This window comes from Pleurodeles waltl, chromosome 1_2, assembly GCF_031143425.1.
Source record: "Pleurodeles waltl isolate 20211129_DDA chromosome 1_2, aPleWal1.hap1.20221129, whole genome shotgun sequence".
Lineage (NCBI taxonomy): Eukaryota > Metazoa > Chordata > Amphibia > Caudata > Salamandridae > Pleurodeles > Pleurodeles waltl.
Window position 1 is genome coordinate 1,230,340,240 of NC_090437.1, and position 19,618 is coordinate 1,230,359,857.

The following is a 19,618-nucleotide window of genomic DNA, read 5'->3' on the forward strand; positions in this document are numbered from 1 at the left end:
GAATAAGGGAAGAAAAAGTTCAAGCTCCAGGTGAACTGTACAAAGTTCGAGAAGACTGAGAAGGGATGACGTACCACATCGAGAAGACTGATGTGGTACGTCATCTCTTTCTGAAACCATCCTCCTTAGACTGCATCAAATTGTACTCCTCAGCCAGACCTCTCCTCTCAACAGGCACTAGCCACCGTACCCCGCATATGGAAGACCACGACCGGAGGAAGATCCTTCACCTACCTTGTGGCAAACATCTGGAACACCTTGCTCTTCATCTCAGGCAGTCACCATCATTGCTTCAATTCAAGAAGGACCTTAAGACCTGGCCCTTTAACTGAAGCACAGACGTCCGACCCCCTCAGCGCCTTGAGATCCTTACAGGTGAGTAGTTGCGCTCTATAAATAGGACTGATTGATTGATCTGGAGGTGATCCATGTGTGCTCCCCATCCTAGTAACAAGGCATCTGTTACTATGGTCTGGGAGGGGACCTCCTGATGGAAGGGCATACCTCAAAGCAGATTCTTTGGATAGCACCACCATTTTAGACATTGCGATGAATGGGGGTAGAACGTGATCCTGTCCTCCCAATTGCCTGCGAGTTGTTCCCATTGACATTTTGGAGAGGACTCATACAGATATGGGCAGTGGGAGTTAGGAAGATGCATAAAGCCACTGAGCCGAGGAGAGAGGACACTGATCTCATCGATAATCTCTTCTCCAAAGGACACAATCTTCCTTGATTGGTGTCTATGAAGGTCACCAAATAATGCAGCTTCTGAATAGGAGTAGACATTGACTTGGTGTGGCTGATATGGAGCCCTAACTTTTGAAGGAGATCACCTGTCCACTGGTAATGAAGATGGGTTTCTTTAAGATTTGATGCCTTGATGAGTCAATCATCTAGGCAGGGTGTAGACCAAGACTCAATGTTTCCTTAGGTGGGCAGCTACCACCGCCATGCACTTTGATGTTCAACTCCAATGTTCTGGGTGCTGACTTGAGGCCAAATGGATGCATTTCGTATTGGTAATGGTCTTGACCCCACCACAAACCTCAAGAACTTGCGATGCTTCCTGGCTATTGGTATGTGGAAGTATGCATCCGGAAGGTCTATGGAGCAGAGCCATTGTCTCTGGTGTACCTGGAGATAGATCTGATGTAGTGATAGTATTCGAAACTTCTCTTGCCAAATCCATTTACTGGCCAATTTCAAGTCAAGAATGGGTCTGAACTAGTTCTTGGGGCCTTTCTTCTTTACCAGAAAGTATCAAGAGTAAATGCCTATTGCATGTTGTATGAGAGTAACAGACTGCACTGCCTGCTTCTGGAGAAGGATGTTGACCTCCGATTGCCGCACCTGTAGACGTTGATTGGATGGCTTTTGTGGTATATGCGGTGGAGGACTTGAGAACATGAGAAAATACTAATTTTGAACCAAATTTAGCACTCAGGTGTCTTTAGCGATGTTTTGCAACTCTCCCAGAAAATAAGAAATGCGTCCCCCTACCAGAGTGGGTAATGGGAGAGGGGGAAAGATTCATGGTTTTGAGCCTGTGGTGGGTTTTCCATCTTAAGCAGGCTGTTGGTTGTTTCCTAACTCTAGGTTGCTTATGGTGCTGTTGCAGCAAGGTCTCTGCTGATGGGACTGCTGGCCACCTTGATACCAGTGAGGGTTTTGAACCCTCTGGGAGTAAAAATGCCACTAGTAGGGCTTGTGATGCCACTTCTGTTCTTTCTGTGTTTCTAGGCCGACTGCCTTGAGAGTCTCCACTTTGGATTTCATCTGAGCCATCTCATCTTCTGTGTGGCTGCCAAGGAGTGTAGATCCTGAAAATGGCAGATTCATGATTCTTTGTTGAGTCTACATTTTTGGGGGCCGTGAGTTTAAGCCAGGAATGCCTGCACAAAGCCACTCTATGACAGTGTTCATGTGCCGCTAGCAAGGAGGAGTCAGCTGCGACACTAATGATCGGATTGGAGACCATCATTCCTTCATTGACGACCTCTAGGAAATCTTCCTGTCTTTCTCTGGGAAGATCATCGTAAAAGGCTCTATTGTAACTTCCTAGAAGAACCGATGCACTTGCTGCTTTCATAGTTGTTACAGCTGTACTGCATTCTTTGCGGCCTACGGAGTCCAGCTTCCAGCTCTCCTTGTCAGGTGGTACAAAAGAGGAAGGAGTGGTAGCATGTGGTTTCTTGACCGCTAACACAACCACAGAATCTAGAGTTGGGTCGAAGCAGAGAAACAGAGGATCCTGCTCAGGAGGTCTATATTTCTTCTGCAGCCTGGATAGAGCAGACTTGGCTGAGTCTGGAGTCAGGAATAGTTCCATTGCTGGTTCTAAGAGGCCCAGCACCAATGGGAGGAGAGGTTGTGATGCAGAGCGATGATGAAGCATCTCAAATATGACTGACGTGCAAGGGGTTGTGAAGGGCATCGGTGTGTTGAGCTTCGCAGCTCCTCTCACCAGTACCTCTTGGAAAGTGGTGATATCATCCACCGGGGAAACTCGTGGTGGTGGCGGTGAGTCTGACAGTTGGTGAATATCTTCCTGTAGAAGCAGAAGTAAAGTAACATGAATGATGTCTGATTCTTGTCTGTAATCTTGATCATAATGTCCTCCTATTGTGATGTCCTTGACATTGATATACTCTTTGCCGTCATCCTCCCACGCTTCAATGCCGACAGACTCCTCAAGGTCAACCTTCTCTTTGACATCAACAGACTCCTCAGCATCGACCTTCTCCTCGATGTCAACCTCCTTCTTCATGGTGCGTCTTCAATGTCGACCTACTCTGTGTTGATGCTGGCCGTTGCCTCTTCCTCAACGTCAACCCAGCCTTTGATGGTAAACAAGTAGGCCCCCTACCTTGTCTCGACATTAATCCTCTCAAAGTTGATCTGGAACAATGTTGTTTTTGGGCTGAACTCGTCTTTTTGGACATTTCATGTCTGGGGTACTTAGAGGTAGATGGAAACGCCCTGGTAGAGGACCAACCCTATCCTCGCCTTGATGTCCCAGCTTCAGACTGCACCTGTTGCCTGCGTCTCTCTTCTGTGCCATGGAGGCTTTGAAAATGTCCTGCAGTGTTAGCATTTGTCAGGAACATGACTCTGGAGGGCAAATAATGCAGACAGCTGTTTGAAACTCACATAATGACATGACAGACAAGAGGACTATGCTACACCTTCCTACTATCCTTCATCTCTTTACTTTTACAAAAAGGGTTTGTGAAAGAGATTTAAGCTGTTGGCTTTAAATGATATATATATATATATATATATATAGATAGATAGATATATATATAGATATAGATATATATATCTATATATATATCTCTATCTCTCTATCTATCTATCTATCTATCTATCTATCTATATATATATATATATATATATATATATATATATATATATATATATATATATGGGTTGCTTGACCCTTTTTTAAGTACAATCTGGAGAATTTGCCCCTTGTAGCCGGTTCCTAAAGACTGGATAATGTTTTCCTCTTAAGCGATTTTGCGAGCCCCTCCAAAACAAAGCCAAACATCTACACTAAAGTTATACTATGGAAAAGTGCTCCGGGATCTCTGCACGTGGGTGGGACTATTCAGTGTTTAGGAGTTCAATGGAGATCCCCCCAAGAGAGAACTGAGTGTTCCTAATGTCATTGAGTGACGGTGTCTTTTCGAGGTCTATTTAGAATGGTGAATGCTTCATGTCATCAATGTGCAGAAGTGGATCCTTCTTTAAAAAGAAAGTAGTTCTGAGCTGAAGGGCTTGTCTGCAATGTCGGAGTCTTGTCTATAGTCTCCAATGATATTCAGAGGACATCGTTTTTACCTGCCACTTGTTTTTCTCCCTCTTTAAACCGTCCTCTGTGGTGGTCTGTACCACAAGGTGGTAAGGAGAGTGAGGCATGTTGAGAGACCTATGATTCAAGTCTCCTTTTCTTTTTCTCCCTTCTGCCCTCATATCCTCCAGAGTGCTTCTTACCTTGTACCCCATCTATCCTTCATAGCTCTTTTTGACTTTTGCTTGCAGACAGAATGAGAGGCTGGGAGACAAACCAAACATAATTTGTGGGCGTTAATTGCAGCCTTCTCTCTACTACATGAAGGGCATGCTTAGAAAAGAGATGGCATTTAGACAAATTCAATCAGACTGAGAAAACAGGATTTGGTCTGCAGCAGATGGCAAAAACGTTACTTGAAGTAGAGAACACACACACACACACACACAAAAAGGTGTTCTGAGATCTTAGTCTCACAAGCCGGGAAAAAAAACCTGGATCTGAGAAGCAACTGCCAGTGCAGTAAATTCTGGGAAGAGGTGTCTCCCAGATTCTTAAAAGGGCAGGCTCCTTATTTCTGTGCTCAATGTAAGACTAACAGGCTCTATTTTACCTTTATGTTCTCTGCAGAAAGGACTTTCATCTGAATACGGCAAAACGGATCTGTGTATACACTTTGGAGATTAATTTTGAGCGTTCATGAAAAAATGAGGCCTCATTCATGCTTCCATTCCATAGATATAGGATGCAGTTTCCATTGAAGAAAACTATACAAAAATGTGTTTCGGGGTCAGCAGGGAATTATTCAAGTGTTTAGGGATATGAATGAAGATCCTACAATGCAGAAGTATCTTTATCGATTTGCTAGAATGCTACAATGCTGCAGGTAATGGCAACTAAAGAGACCGTCTAAATCCAGTAACGAGGCCTTGTGTAATGGTGGACGCATTTGCTTTTAAAGGAAAATGAGTAGTTCCCAAGCTGAACACTAGGATCTACTGGGAGGAAAGACTGTCTCACTGACCTCCAAGAAGTCTTATCGTCATTCTTAAGATCGAGCTTTGTGACTGAGATTTCCAATAAAATTCCTGTAGGCAGTGAGTGCCAAAAGATGTACATTAAGTGATGAAAATTATATCCAAGACCTTACAAGATGAAGAAAGTAAGGAATCGTCACTTCTGACATCTGGAGGAGGGGTAGTTCTTTTGTATACACCAGATGCAGAACCTCTTCCACTTGAAAGCGTGTAATGTAGTGATGGAAGGACACTCTGGGCCTGATTACAACTTTGGAGGAGGTGTTAATCCGTCCCAAAAGTGACGGTAAAGTGAAGGATATACCACCAGCCGTATTACGAGTCCATTATATCCTATGGAACTCGTAATACGGCTGGTGGTATATCCGTCACATTTGGGACGGATTAACACCTCCTCCAAAGTTGTAATCAGGCCCTTTATCTCTTGTAAAATGTCCTCAAAGTCTAGAGGCAGGTTTAGATGTCCATATTGTAGGAATTTAGGAGGCAGGATACTAAGCTCAACAATTAAAGGCTGGGGTGTGGGATCTGGCCCCCAAACTTGTACAGGAACATTGGTCTGCACAGCAGCTTTTGTTGTGGGTACTCAGTTAGATGTAGGAGTCTGAACTAACACTGTCACAGGTGTGCCTGAGGTATCAGGATCATACTTACCTGTTAATCACACAGTTTGATCGGCACATTCAGGATTAATGGAAAAGCGTTGGTGGAGCGTACAAAAATGTCCCTGACTAGTCTATGAAAATGGTACTGCAATTCAACCTTTGTTGGTAGTACCTGGAGGCGAAATCTGGGAATTTACTGTTTGCTATCTCCACACAATGTGTGGAAAGACCCATTTCTTGAAGACAATTTGCAGTACTCCAATCTGAATGGCTAGCAGTTGAACTGGTGTGATATGCAAATCTCTTGCAATCAGCTATCTACAGAACGTTTGTGCTTCTAGAGACAATGGTCTGCGGCAAATCCACCCCTGCTTGTGCAACTAATACATTGTGCTGTATTATACATCAGAACAAGAAGGAATTTTGTTTTCTTGAAAGACAGAAGGAACAACTTCAGAGCTAGATGGACAGCTCTTAATTCCTCCAGGTTAATTTGAAAGGATATCTTCTTTTCTGACCAAGCAACTTAAATTTAGAGAGGGCCAGTGCATGCACCACCATCCCTGAAGAGATGTGGTGTTTGTAATGGACTACAACATGGATGGCTACATACAAGTCGTTCTTCCCACGGATACACTCTTGTGACCTGTGACTGCGCCCAAATAGTAAATCCTTTAAAATGGAATAGCAGTAAATTTCATCATGTTGATATATCGAACCAGGTGGCAAGGAATGTCTCTTAGTCTGATCAAAAGACCTCAGAAGTTACTCTTGAGGCACTGCTTTTGTAAGCCAGATGTCTAGATATGTGACGACGCACATCTTTTGTCACCTAAGTTGCGCAGAAACTACTACCATGCACTTCGAGAACGTTTAAGGGTCTGATTTCAGTCGGAAAAGGCAGGACTTTGAACTGGAAGTGTTTGTTGCCTGCCTCAAACCCTAAAATTGTTATGCTTTTTTATAATGGACTTGAGAAAATAAGCATAAGAGGAAGAAAGATCTGGAGACAATGCCTGGAGCTTGACCATGTCATGGATAGTTGCACTCTCCATGTCTGTCACAGCACACCTTCAACTTTGTGCACCCAATGTAGACGTGGAATGTACGCCTGATCACTTAGAAAAATGCACTCTGTGCTGGGTAGAGTATCAGTGAAAGACAGCCCCATCTTTTATGGATGTATTACTGAATATCGACACCAACAAAACCATGGTACAAGAACATAGAGGACAGAGTACTGAGGAATAAAATATCTAAAGGTAACTCCACATCTACGTATCTTGAAGATGTATGTACATTTACGAATATGGAATAGAAAATCTAGACTTGCTTACCTGTTGATATTTTGTCCATGAAGTTCTGTGCCACAAGTATTCTGAGTTCACTATTCAGGGAGCACACCTTCTTTTACCCGAGACAGACTTGGCCGCATTTGGAAAAGAGGATAAAGATCCCTGTGTACGTGCACCTGCCTGCATTGTGATATTAGAGTAGTTCCTGGGGCTCCTTTCATACGGCTGCTCTTGAGATGAGGCAGGGAGTGGGGGCGGGGAAAGGGGAGGTTGTGCATCAACCTTTAAGTGGAATTCTTTGCAATCATATCTGTAAAAGGCTTCTCTCAGTTGCAGGTGGCCATGCCTCTCTGCAAATCAGCTAATGCCCAATTGGGGTTGTAACAGCTCACATTCTATGCTGGTGCAATACAAATTGAAGAAGGCGTACAGATGTTAGTGGCTCCTTCCATAAAAACAAATTAGTCCAGGGGCGCAATAAGGAAGAGTAAATGTCTATTGCACTTTGTGTAATATTGCCAACGGAAGAAGAAAGGTGATTGAGATTACGCCATGTTTGAAAAAAACATAACAAAACCAATTGCCATCCTATTCTTGGAAAAACAGATTTGTTAGTTTAAGATAAATTCAATACTCATTTTCTACACAATAGACGACCTGACAGAAAACTGCTCACCCTCTGTAACTCTGCTTTCAGCTCCAGTTCTTGAATATTGAGAACATCTTTCAGGTGATCACTATGGGCAGCAGCCTGTCTGCGCATCTGTGTTCTCATTTCAGCCTCCATAATTTCACGGACCTCTTCAATCTGTGAGATTAAGGAAAAGAGTAATGCACATACAGCAAGGAATTGACAAAGGATTAGTCAAACAGCCAAACCCATTTAATTGCCTCCCAACTAAGGGATGGGCTTGCTAACTAACCCAACATTGGCAAGAAACAAAAGTAGATGATCCATTTACTTTGTTTTATTCTCACTTTATAAAGCCAATAGTAAGAAACAAGTTACCTGTAACTCTAGTTCTCCAGTGCTGGTATCTTTTATAGTCACATGCTTGAATCATTCCCAGTCATCAGGGTGGGAATCCCGGTTAATTTTAAATAGCAGTTAATATTATTAAAATGGTCATGGGCCTCAAAAGTATTAGCTTAGTCGAACATCCATTTCATTTGAGGCAACTTGAACTTCAGCCAAGGAGGTGGAAGTGCTAGCTCACCTACTCTGCCTAGATGCCAACATAGCTTCGATTTCATAGTAGAAAGCATGAGAAGAGTATGTAATAAATGAACCTCGGACCGAGGGTAGGTCGCTCCCCCTGCCGCTGCAGCTCCTCCAGGTTCCTGAGTTCCTGAGACCCACCTCACAGTAAGTACCCCCCACCTCCCAGCCCCTCGCCCTGCCCTGCCCTGCGCTACTCACCCTCTCTCCTGCTTCTTTTCCTCCTCTCTGTCTCTTCCTCCTCGCTCCTCCTCTGCAATCTTCTTCTGTACTCTTCTTTTCCCCGTCTTCTCTCTTCTTCTGTGTGCTCCTCAGCCTCTCCTGTCGCCTCTCTTCTTCCTCATCTCGTTCTGTGGTCTTCTGCCTTCTGCTCTTCGTCTTCTTTATCTTCTTTGGTGATCTTCTGTTCGTCTGCTCTTCTGCTTCCTCGTCCCCTGCATCTTCCTCTGTGTTCTTCTGTTCTTCTGTGTTCTTCTGCTCCTCTGTGTTCTTCTGCTCTTCTGTGTTCTTCTCTTCTGTTCTTCTGTGTTCTTCTCTTCTGTTCTTCGGTTTTCCCCGACTTCTGTCTCTTCCCGCCCCTGTCTCTGCCCTCCTGCTCCTGCCTCACCCCCCTCCCTCACTCGCCTCCCCCTCACTATCACCGCCATCTACCCTTTTGCTACCTGCCTCCCTCACTCCTCTACCTATCTCTCCATCTAACTCCCTCACTCACCCCCTCCTCCTATCTACCTATTTTTCTATCTCTCCACCTATTTCTCCATCTATCTATTTCACTATCTCTCCCCCGTCCCGACACCCCCTCTGTTACCTATCTTCCTATCCTCTCACTCTACCTCTCACCCTCACCCACCTCTACCACCCCCCCTCCCCTATCTTCTCAACCCTACTCCTATCTATCTCCCTATTCTCCTAAAACTCTAACACTCACCCCCCTCCACCCTTAAACCTACCTCCCCCAGCTCTTCTCACTCTACCTGTCCCCCCCTCCCTCGCGCTTTCCCGCCGCGACCTCCTGCACACCCCCGCCCCCCAGCTCCCATTCGCCCCCAGCTGACCCTTCCTCCCCTCCCCCCCTCCCTCTTATGGCGGGCGCGCGCAGCGGGAGAGGCGCGCCAGAGGCAAGCCCTTCTGCGCCCGTCTGCGCCTGGCCCGCGCCCAGCGCCACGACCCCTGGTCCCCAGCTCTCCCGTACCCTGCTGACCCGCTACGACCCCACCACCCTCCACGCCCTCAACCCCGGGCGCTCCAACACCTGCTTCCAAGCCCACCCCAAACGCACCCATGGACCCTTCGCCTGTAACTCCTGCAAACGCATCTTCCACCACGCAACTACCACGACCACCAGCCCACGCCCCATCAACCACCTCAAGTGCATCCTGGTCAACGCTCGCTCTGTCCACAAGCACGCCGTTGAACTCTGGGACCTCCTGGACTCCACAGCTCCGGACGTCACCTTCATCACGGAAACCTGGATGAACGCCTCATCAGCTCCAGACATCGCCACTGCCATCCCCGAAGGCTACAAGATCTCCAGAAAAGACTGCACCAACCAAGTAGGAGGAGGTATCGCCATCGTCTTCAAAGACCCCATCAGCGTCACCACCTCCACCGAAGACACCCCTCTCGCCGCTGAACATCTGCATTTTCAGATTCGCACCGACCCCAGGACCACCCTCAGAGGATCCCTCGTCTACCGTCCTGCCGGACCGCGCGCCCCTTTCAGCGACGCCATCGCCGACTTCATCTCCCCGCACGCCCTTGCCTCGCCGGACTACATCCTCCTAGGTGACCTCAACTTCCATCTGGAACAGAACAACGACCCCAACACCACCGCCCTGCTCGACAACCTTGCCAACCTCGGCCTCAAGCAACTGGTGAACACCGCCACCCACATCGCCGGACACACGCTGGACCCTATCTTCTCCGCCAGCAAACACATCTTCTTCAGCCACACCTCCGCTCTACACTGGACCGACCACAGCTGTGTCCACTTCACATTCCGTTGCGAGACCCACCACCTCCGCACTCAACCCACCCCTCGTCGACAGTGGAACAAGATCCCCGAAGAGCAACTCTTCTCCGCACTCGCCGCAAACCAACCCACCCTCACCACCGACCACAACGACGCAACCCCCAGCCTCACGAACTGGATCCCCAACTGCGCAGACAACCTTGCTCCCCTCAAACGCACGCATCGATAGGCCAACACCAAAAAACCTCTCTGGTTCTCCGACACCCTCAAAGAATACTTGTCGCACCCTCGAGAAGGCCTGGCGCAAGGACCACACCGCTGACAACATGGCCGCCCTCAAGAACGCTACCCGCGAACACCACCACCTGATCCGCGCTGCCAAAAGGAACTTTTTCACCGACAGACTGGACAAAAACAGCCACAACAGTAGAGAACTTTTTAGCATCGTCAAGGAGTTCGCCAACGCCGTCATGCCCTCACAGGATCTGTGCGATTCCCTCGCCACCTTCTTCCATCGCAAGATCAGCGACCTCCACGACAGCTTCGGACACCAGACCCAACCAAGCATCACCGAACCCGCACCCCCGGCCATCACCCTCAACGACTGGACCCACATCAACACTGAAGAAATCAAATCCATCATGAACTCTATCCACTCCGGCGCCCCTTCGGACCCCTGCCCTCACTTCATCTTTAATAAAGCCGACGACATCATCGCCCCCCACCTCCAGGCCATCATCAACTCTTCTTTTTCTTCTGCTACCTTCCCCGAATGCTGGAAACACGCCGAAGTCAACGCCCTACTAAAGAAACCTACGGCTGACCTGAGCGACCTGAAAATCTTCCGCCCCATCTCTCTCCTGCCCTTCCCAGCCAAGGTAATAGAGAAGACCGTCAACAAACAGCTGACCACCTTCCTGGAAAACAACAACCTGCTCGACCCTTCACAAACCGGATTCCGAACCAACCACAGCACGGAAACCGCCCTCATCTCAGTCACAGATGACATCAGAACCCTGATGGACAACGGTGAAACAGTCGCCCTCATCCTCCTCGACCTCTCGGCTGCCTTCGACACAGTCTGTCACCGCACACTAATCACCCGCCTCCGCTCCACCGGGATCCAAGGCCAGGCCCTGGACTGGATCGCCTCCTTCCTCTCAAACCGTTTCCAAAGAGTTTACCTCCCACCGTTTCGCTCAGACCCCACCGAGATCATCTGCGGCGTACCTCAAGGCTCATCGCTCAGCCCGACACTCTTCAATGTCTACATGAGCCCCCTCGCCGACATCGTACGCAAGCACGACATCATCACCTCCTACGCCGACGACACCCAACTTATACTCTCCCTCACCAAGGACCCCGCCAGCGCCAAGACCAACCTACAAGAGGGTATGAAGGATGTCGCAGATTGGATGAGGCTCAGCCGCCTAAAGCTGAACTCTGACAAAACGGAAGTCCTCATCCTCGGCAACACCCCATCCGCTTGGGACGACTCCTGGTGGCCCACGGCCCTCGGCACCGCACCGACCTCTGCAGACCACGCCCGCAACCTCGGCTTCATCTTGGACCCTCTTCTCACCATGACCAAGCAAGTCAACGCCGTGTCCTCCGCCTGCTTCCTCACCCTCCGCATGCTCCGCTAGATCTTCCGCTGGATCCCCGCCGACACTAGAAAAACCGTGACCCACGCCCTCATCACGAGCCGCCTGGACTACGGCAACACCCTCTACGCTGGAACCACCGCCAAACTCCAAAATCGCCTGCAACGCATTCAAAACGCCTCGGCCCGCCTCATCCTCGACGTACCCCGCAACAGCCACATCTCCGCACACCTGAGACACCTGCATTGGCTCCCAGTCAGCAAAAGGATCACCTTTCGACTTCTCACCCACGCACACAAAGCCCTCCACAACAAGGGACCAGAATACCTCAACCGACGCCTCAGCTTCTACGTCCCCACCCGCCTCCTCCGTTCCTCTGTCCTCGTGCTCGCTGCCGTCCCTCGCATCCACCGCTCCACGGCGGGTGGGAGGTCTTTCTCCTTCCTGGCAGCCAAGACCTGGAACTCCCTCCCCACCAGCCTCAGGACCACCCAGGACCACTCCGCATTCCGGAGACTCCTAAAAACCTGGCTTTTCGAGCAGCAGTAACCCCCCCCCTTTTTTTTCCCCTAGCGCCTTGAGACCCGCACGGGTGAGTAGCGCGCTTTATAAATGTTAATGATTTGATTTGATTGCATGTGAATGCATGAAAGCGCTGGGGTAAGTGAATAATTTAATCTCCAACATTAGATCCTTCATATAATCAGAAGCTTGAATCACAATGGTAAGCAGTACATAACAATCATGCGGAATGCCGAGTAACCTTCACTGAAACAGATCACAGAGGAAAGCCTGTCCCACTGCTTAGTCTACTTCACAAAGGTAGTAGTGCTTTCTGAATGTGTGCCCGCCCCTCGAAATATCTGCATGCCAGATGCCTTGCAAAGGTACACTTGTGTAGCCATGCTTCCGGTGGAATGCGCCCTCACTCTTCCTTGTGCGGATGCTTTGGTTTGTTGTGGCAGAAGGTAATGTAGTCTGAGAGCCAATGTGTTATTCCCCATTCGGACAGGGATTGGCCTATCCTTGGGTGGCTGAAGTTGACAAAACAGTTGGTCAGAAGATACAATGTTTTTCATCTCGTCCATGTAAAAACTTGATGCGCCTGCTCCCATCAAGTGAGAGCAATTATTTTTCTGCTGACACTGTGCGACTGGGAATAAAAGACCACAGAATGACAAGCTCAAAGGTGAAAATCAGTAGGGACCTTGGGTACAAACATAGGATTGGTTTGTAAGATGACTTTCTCCTTAGTAAAGCAGAGAAAGGGTTCTTTCACTTTAAGTGCATGCATTTCCCCTACTCTGCGATAATTTGAGTGCCAAGATAAGGTCTGTCTTTCTTATACATGCTGGGTGGATTGGTTCAAACAGTCGCAGCAGGAGCTGGCTGAGGAAAGTACTAAGCTCCCAGTATAATGGTGAGCGCAATACAGGAAGAAATGCTCTGAAAAGTCAATTCATAAAATTGTTTTGTTAGTCTCTGTGGAAAAAAGTGGTCGAATTATCTTCTGTTTTTCAACATTATGAGATTGCTGTCAGATGGGCTTGTACTGACGAACAAGCTACTCACCTTCAGCGACAACTTTTCTGGTAAAAACTATTCAATCACAGATTTCTCACCTTGTTAATTTCCTAATGTCCCAGACTGGATCTAAAAACTTTAAAGCAACTCCCTTGAGCAAGAACAGGTGGCGTTGTGAGGCTGCACATTGGATACATATGCTCTGAATATGATTTTGGGGCCTCCGTTGTGGCCTCCAGCCACCTGTGCGTGCTTTCAGTTTCTTTCTGATCTCTGTCCGTGTCGTTGATGCGGAGACCTTGCAACCAAACAGTGCAGTGCGCAGATCTTTAGATTTGGCAGATTAAGAAATTGTATGAATCCATTCCACGGAATAGGGAGGAAGGCGGGTCGGTAAGGAACCTGTTTTTCTGATAGACTTCTAACCACAGATTCCTCACCTGGTGAATAGATACAAAAGCAGTACACCTCCTAAGGTGGTGGAACTGTGGAATGCCTCAGATCAGGAAATCTTGCAGGATAGATTGGGAAAAGTGCCTATTCTGCCAGACCTGACCATCGAGGCATTAATGTTTTGTGAAAGTGTGGAGAGATGCCCAAGAATCAGCCTAGCAGATGTCCAAAGACTGGCATTTCTTGCACCAGCGCTCTGGTGGAGTAGGTGTGCATGCCTTCAGGAGGCTGCTTCTTGGTTAGTTTACAGCAGATCTTTATACAGAGCACAATCTATCTGAAGACGGTCCTCTTATGCACCGCCTTGTCTTTCTCACCCCCTGCGAAATGGACAAAAAGTTGGTCTTCCTGTCGGTAATCTCTAGTTCAGTCAACGTAAGAACTTAGCGCCCTTGGAGGGTCAACAAGATTAATACATTCTTCTTACATGGAGGGATGAAGTGGCGCAAAGAAAGCTGGGAAAGTGATGGATTGCCCTATGTGAAAGAGTGTGACTAGCTTGGGCAGGGACGCCTTTTTGTCTGCAGGGTTAGTTCATTTAGTGAAACAAATGTGTATAGTAGAACCACAGACAAACCTTCAGGTTCACTCACTCACACACCTAGTTGATATAATGGTGATGAGAAAGTCTGTTATGATGGGGTGTACATCAGGTAGATGAGAACCAAATTAAGCTCGTACTGTGGCATTTTTAAGGGGGGTGGGGAGAAATATGTGGACTAGACCTTTCAAAAAACTCATCAAAACAGGTGACTTGAAGAGGGATGGGTGGTTAGGTAAACTTAAGTTTAAAAGAGCCAAGAGAATGTTTAACTGTTGTCACAGAAATGTCTTACTGGACTTAGGATAGACAGAATAACAAAACATCTGATAACTTTACGGCATAAAAAGATTTTGTGGCCTGGCTGCCACAGTGACACCAATCACTGTGCGAGGAAGATCGAAAGCCATTGTTGTTGCTCAATCTTCACACAAGGAGGTGTACAGTGTGCAGAGCCTGGTGGCGGACTCTGCTGTGTTACTGCAACTGGAGGCTATCCCACAGGGGCAGCTCAATGCCAAAAATCCCAGGTACTACAAACTCCTTTACCAGTCTGAAACATTGAAAATGACGTGGACCCGGTCTCCCTTGGTCCTTTTCAGAACTATGGAAAGAAGCAGGAGAAGAAAAATGATCTACAGGAGTACATACCCCCAGTGCTGCATGTTCTCTGCGGCAGCACAAAAATTGTACCAGGGTTCTTCCCACTGATGAAAGATGCCCGGTGCCACCTGAGTTCATCTGCCATTCTTGATCCAGTTTGCAACAATTACTTACTTTGTCTGCCCTGGTATTTAAAGGTCCTGCCAGGTGCTGGGCAGTCAAGGATATCTAGACAGTACTGCTTCATTAAAGAAAGTATCTATTCCCAGATTGCATTTGTCAAATCTCTATCAGCGATATAGTAATATAACCGCAAACACCAAAGCTGGGGCTGCTATGCCTCTAGTGGAGTTGACCCTGCTCTACGCAGTGACCTGCCAGCTTTGAAAAGGAGCATGGCAATTAGGGGTTATCTAAAGAAAGGAATAACTGCTCTGATTTTTTTAAAGACCTTAGTTCCATCAAGGTATGACTTTAGATAGCATTAGACAACTAAGGAATGCAGCGAGCTCTGCAATTGATGGAGGCTTTAGAAATTTCATGGAGATACTGTAGGTGTCAGGTGTGACTGTACCCTGATCTTTAAAACCTGTTCCCCAGCAACAACAAGCATTGGCAAAGCCAATAGGTTTCGCCTTTGTTCTTTCTTTTGCATTCTATTTTAGTAACTGGATAATAAATATTAGATTAAAGTTATAATAATGTTTGTTTTAGATTTCATGAACCGTTAATAGTTGTTTATGTTGTAGTATATTTTAAATTAATATCCCAGGGTTCCAAACTCTTAATTTGTACCTTATTTAATATAGCACTGTTTTAGAGTATTGTAATGCGCAGTTAGTAAAGTGCCACTGCACCTGCAGCACCATTCATATCATGTCCCTTTTAACTGCAAAGTAACTGCAATTGTGACTGCCTGTTTAGTAGTAAAATATAGCAATATTTGGTGTTTAGAGGAGCTATGACAACTTTTGGCCCCGGTGACACTGCGCCTGCTGCACAATTCAAATCATGACCTTAATGCCTTCAAGATAACTGCCCTTGTGACTGCCTGTTAATATGCCACTGAGAGCATAACAATCCGAAAAAAAAAACTTAGCTCAATTATCCGAATTACTCTTCTTTAAAAATGAGTGACTGATAATTAAAGAAACGGACACAAAAATAATTTTAATATTTACAACTGTTATTCAGCAGAAATGTAATTATTAAGTAATGAAAAACACAACATAATGAGCCCACTCACTGCTTGCTTTATATCTGCACTCGATACTCCATTGCAAGATGGCCGACATGTTTACACACATTTCAACGCAAATCGACTTGCGTTCAGTTCATCTTTTCGCGTACAAACACCAAGAAACCAATCACTAAAAACCGTCAGGTGTACTTCGGGCATGCTCCAGCAACGGCAAAATCAGAACAGAAAGCAGAAGAGCAGGAAGTGACCTGCTAGCCAATAAAAAGCAAGTAAATTCAAGCAAAACTGGAGTGACATTTGAATGAATAAACAGGAAGTTTAGGTAAGTAAGGGGCGAAGTGGGAAAGGTTCTAAGTCCCTTTAATTCCTTTAGTGCATCCTACCTGGTGCGGGTCACGACCACTGGACGTCACCAGTGAGGGCTTTGAAAAATCCTCTGGTGCTTTGCAGTGGAGGATTTATTTATTTTTTTTATCCCTAGGGAGAGACAGAAGAGCGCCCGAGTCATCTCCTGCCCTTCCGTCCATCTGTGATGTCAAAACACCGCGAGGTGCAATGACGTCACATTTGTTTTCCCCACCAGACCAGAGACAGCAGGTAAGGCCGCTCTCTACTCCTGTGGGGATAACAGGCCCAAAAAAGGGCTCCCCAGCTTTCAGGGAAGCCTCGTTTTAAAGGGGGAGAGTCTCCCCTTTCAAACAAAGTCTTCATGAAAGGGTTTCCTGGGTGTGGATAGGGGCCACGCTGCAATCCACGGTCAGGAAACACCACTAGACACCAGGGATTTCATTTAAGGGGTCGGCCCTCATTAGCCAGTAGCAGATATGGCGTCTTGTTGGATGACTGCTCCTCAAGCCCTAACTCAGGTTATGTAAGACAGCTCTAAGGCAGGATTAGACACCGAGACAGCAGATACTGAGACCAGCATCTGAGGGAGAGGACAACGGAGCAGAATCTGAAAGTGATTCTTTCAGTTGGCGGTGTCCCATCTGTAACTCCTCTTCCAGCAATTCTGAGGGAGATGATGACAGTCGTGCTGTCCCTTCACAAGCACAGTCTGTGCAGCGGGACAACAGCAGCAAGTTAGCTCAACCCAGAAAGCAGGCACGTGTTACAGCAAGCACAGAGAGTGCTCTCTTGGCAGCCCCCCAATTTAGTTCAGCCTCAAATGTTACTTTTCACTAGCGACGCAGGACTGGATGTAAAGTCGTTAGGACTAACTTTTTGCCAATTGACTAAGTCCATCTCTTTCTGCACAGTTCACCCCAGGGTCACTAGCAGTCCTCATGCAAGAACTACCGTTGACCCTTGTGAGATCCATTCCTGCCGCGGGGACTAGACCCAGGCACACCAGTGGGGTAGTGTTTTTATCAGGACAAGTTGGGGAACCCTGGGTGGTAGAACGTTTGTAGATCCCTGCACATTCATGTAGTTTTAGTTTACATCACAGGAATGAAAGGAAAAATTGTGTTTTTATTCCAGGTTTCACCTTTGAAGGGTATTCTGAGTAAGACAATTTTGAAGGATCCACACAAGCAATACCTCCTTGGACTCTCCTTGATGTCTACTTTTCAGAAATTTCTGGGTTTGATAGGTTTCCCTACATGGTTGCCGATCCCAGGACTAATTAATACACTCACCATTGTTATCATAATCGCCACAATATGTTTTGGCCCATCCCTCACGTGGGCACTTGGCCCACCCAAACAAGTGAGGTACCATTTTTATTGGGAGAACTGGGGGAATGCTGGGTGGTAGGAAATTTGTGACTGCCTGCAGATTTCAGAACTTTCCATTACAGAAATGTGAGGAAATTTTGTTTTTTTAGTCAAAGTTTGAGGTTTGCAAGGGATTCTGGGTAACTAAATGTGGCAATAGCCAGGCATCAGCCCACCCTGGATACCTCTAGGTGGTTAGTTTTTAAAAATGTACAGGTTGGCTAGGTTTCCCTAGGTGCTGACTGAGCTAGGGCCCAAAATTGAGCTACCTACACTGGAAAAAAGAACAGTTCTCAGTTGAAAAATGTGATGCTTCCATGTTTCATTTTTGGGATGTTTCCTGTTGCAGGCACTTGGTATACCCACACAACTGAGGTACCTTTTTTTATCGGGAGGCCTGGCGCAATGTCGTGTGGAAGGAAGTTAGAGGCTCCTCACAGATTACAGAACGTTTCATCACAGAAATATGACGAAAATGTTTTTTTCAGTCAAAGTCTGAGGTTTGCAAGAGATTCTGGGTACAAAAAAAACATGATATGAGCCCACTCTGGATACCCCTAGGTGTCTAGTTTTAAAAAATGTACAGTTTGGCTCAGTTTCCCTAGCTGCTGGCTGAGCTAGGGTCCAAACTCTCGAGCTTCCCATATTGGAAAACAATAGCCAGTTTCAGTGGAAAAATGTGAGGAGTCCAATGTTGCATTTTAGGACATTTCCAGTCACAGGCACTAGACCTACCCACAAAAGTGAGGCTCCATTTTTTTTAAGAGACTTGTGGGAGCATAGAATAGTAGAACATTTATTATAACCTATTGGATTCTGCTGCATTTGTGCCTTTCAAATGTAAGCCGGTGTATAAGAAAGATGACATTTTGAAACACCCTCCAAATCATAGGCTAGCATGGGCACCCACAAATTCAGAAATGCAGAAATGTCCACTGCTCCTAAACTCCATATCTTGTGCCCATTTCAGAAATACATAAGTTTCCTTGATACCCATTTTTCACGCTGCCTATTTTGCTATAAGAATTGAACTATACTCGATACTCAATGAAAAACCATTGTACGGTGCACCTCAGCTGTTGGTTCTGGGTACCTAGGGTTCTTAGAGAACCTACAAACCTTATATTTCCCTGAAATCAGAAGGGTCTACCTGATGTAATGGTATATTCCTTTTGTCAATCAGCCATCGTGACAAAAAGTTAAAGATGAAAATGTTGCCACAAATGCCTGATTTTTCATACTCATTTTTAATATTTATTTCCACAGTTATTTTCCTTAGCAAAACCTTGAGGGATCTACACATATGATCCCTTGCTGAATTCAGAATTTTGTCTACTTTTCAGAAATCTATAGCTTTTCTGCATCACCTACAGGTTTCACACTGGTTTTCACCACAAACTAGAAATAAGTTGAGAGCCCAAAAAATAGGGAAAATAGGCTAAGGGTTAATGTTTTTTTCTTTTTTTAGCAACATAGGACTTCGCAAGCGCAGTGCAGGTGAAACCTAAAAAAAAAAACTGGTGGGGCAAGTAGGAAACTAGGTAAGGCGGGATCCCCTCAACAACTGAAATCTAAGATAGTGATCACAAAAAAATGACTTCTACTTTACAGTTTGTTGAAGCTAATGAAATTTAACATTCAGCTCAGACTGGATTTCGCTCTAATCACAGCACGAAATTAACAGTTGTGCCTGCTCTTGGACAAATTATGAAGCCATGGAGTTTTTAACATTCCTGCTGCGCTGATTCCTTTATATCTTTTCGTGGCTTTTGACCGAGTTATCGACCACATTCCTCTGTCTAGGCTGTGTGGCTTAGGAATAAAAGATCTCGTCCTATCAAGGTTTTGTTATTTCATTTACTCTATGTATCTTTCTGCATCTCATTTGCATCAATTGACTCCTCTAGCAGACTGTGCATCTGCAGTGTTCCCCCCAGGTTCAATCTGGTCACCTTTGTTTTTAACCCATATACAATCCCACTACCTTACCTGATTCGATCTTTTGGGTTTAGTCTATTTCTTTAGGCGTACAATACCTAAAACGTTGTAA

At 46.3% G+C, this 19,618-nt stretch overlaps 1 protein-coding gene across 2 annotated transcripts in view; it reads right to left on the bottom strand.

The window, feature by feature from the left end:
- The window catches only part of IMMT (inner membrane mitochondrial protein), a 300,472-nt gene that overhangs the window by 59,655 nt on the left and 221,199 nt on the right, over window positions 1-19,618 (bottom strand). For both annotated transcript variants that reach the window (XM_069204323.1, XM_069204314.1), the window contains one exon: window positions 7,410-7,541. In XM_069204323.1, coding sequence (XP_069060424.1) covers window positions 7,410-7,541 — 132 coding nt within the window. The remainder of the gene's footprint in view (window positions 1-7,409; window positions 7,542-19,618) is intronic.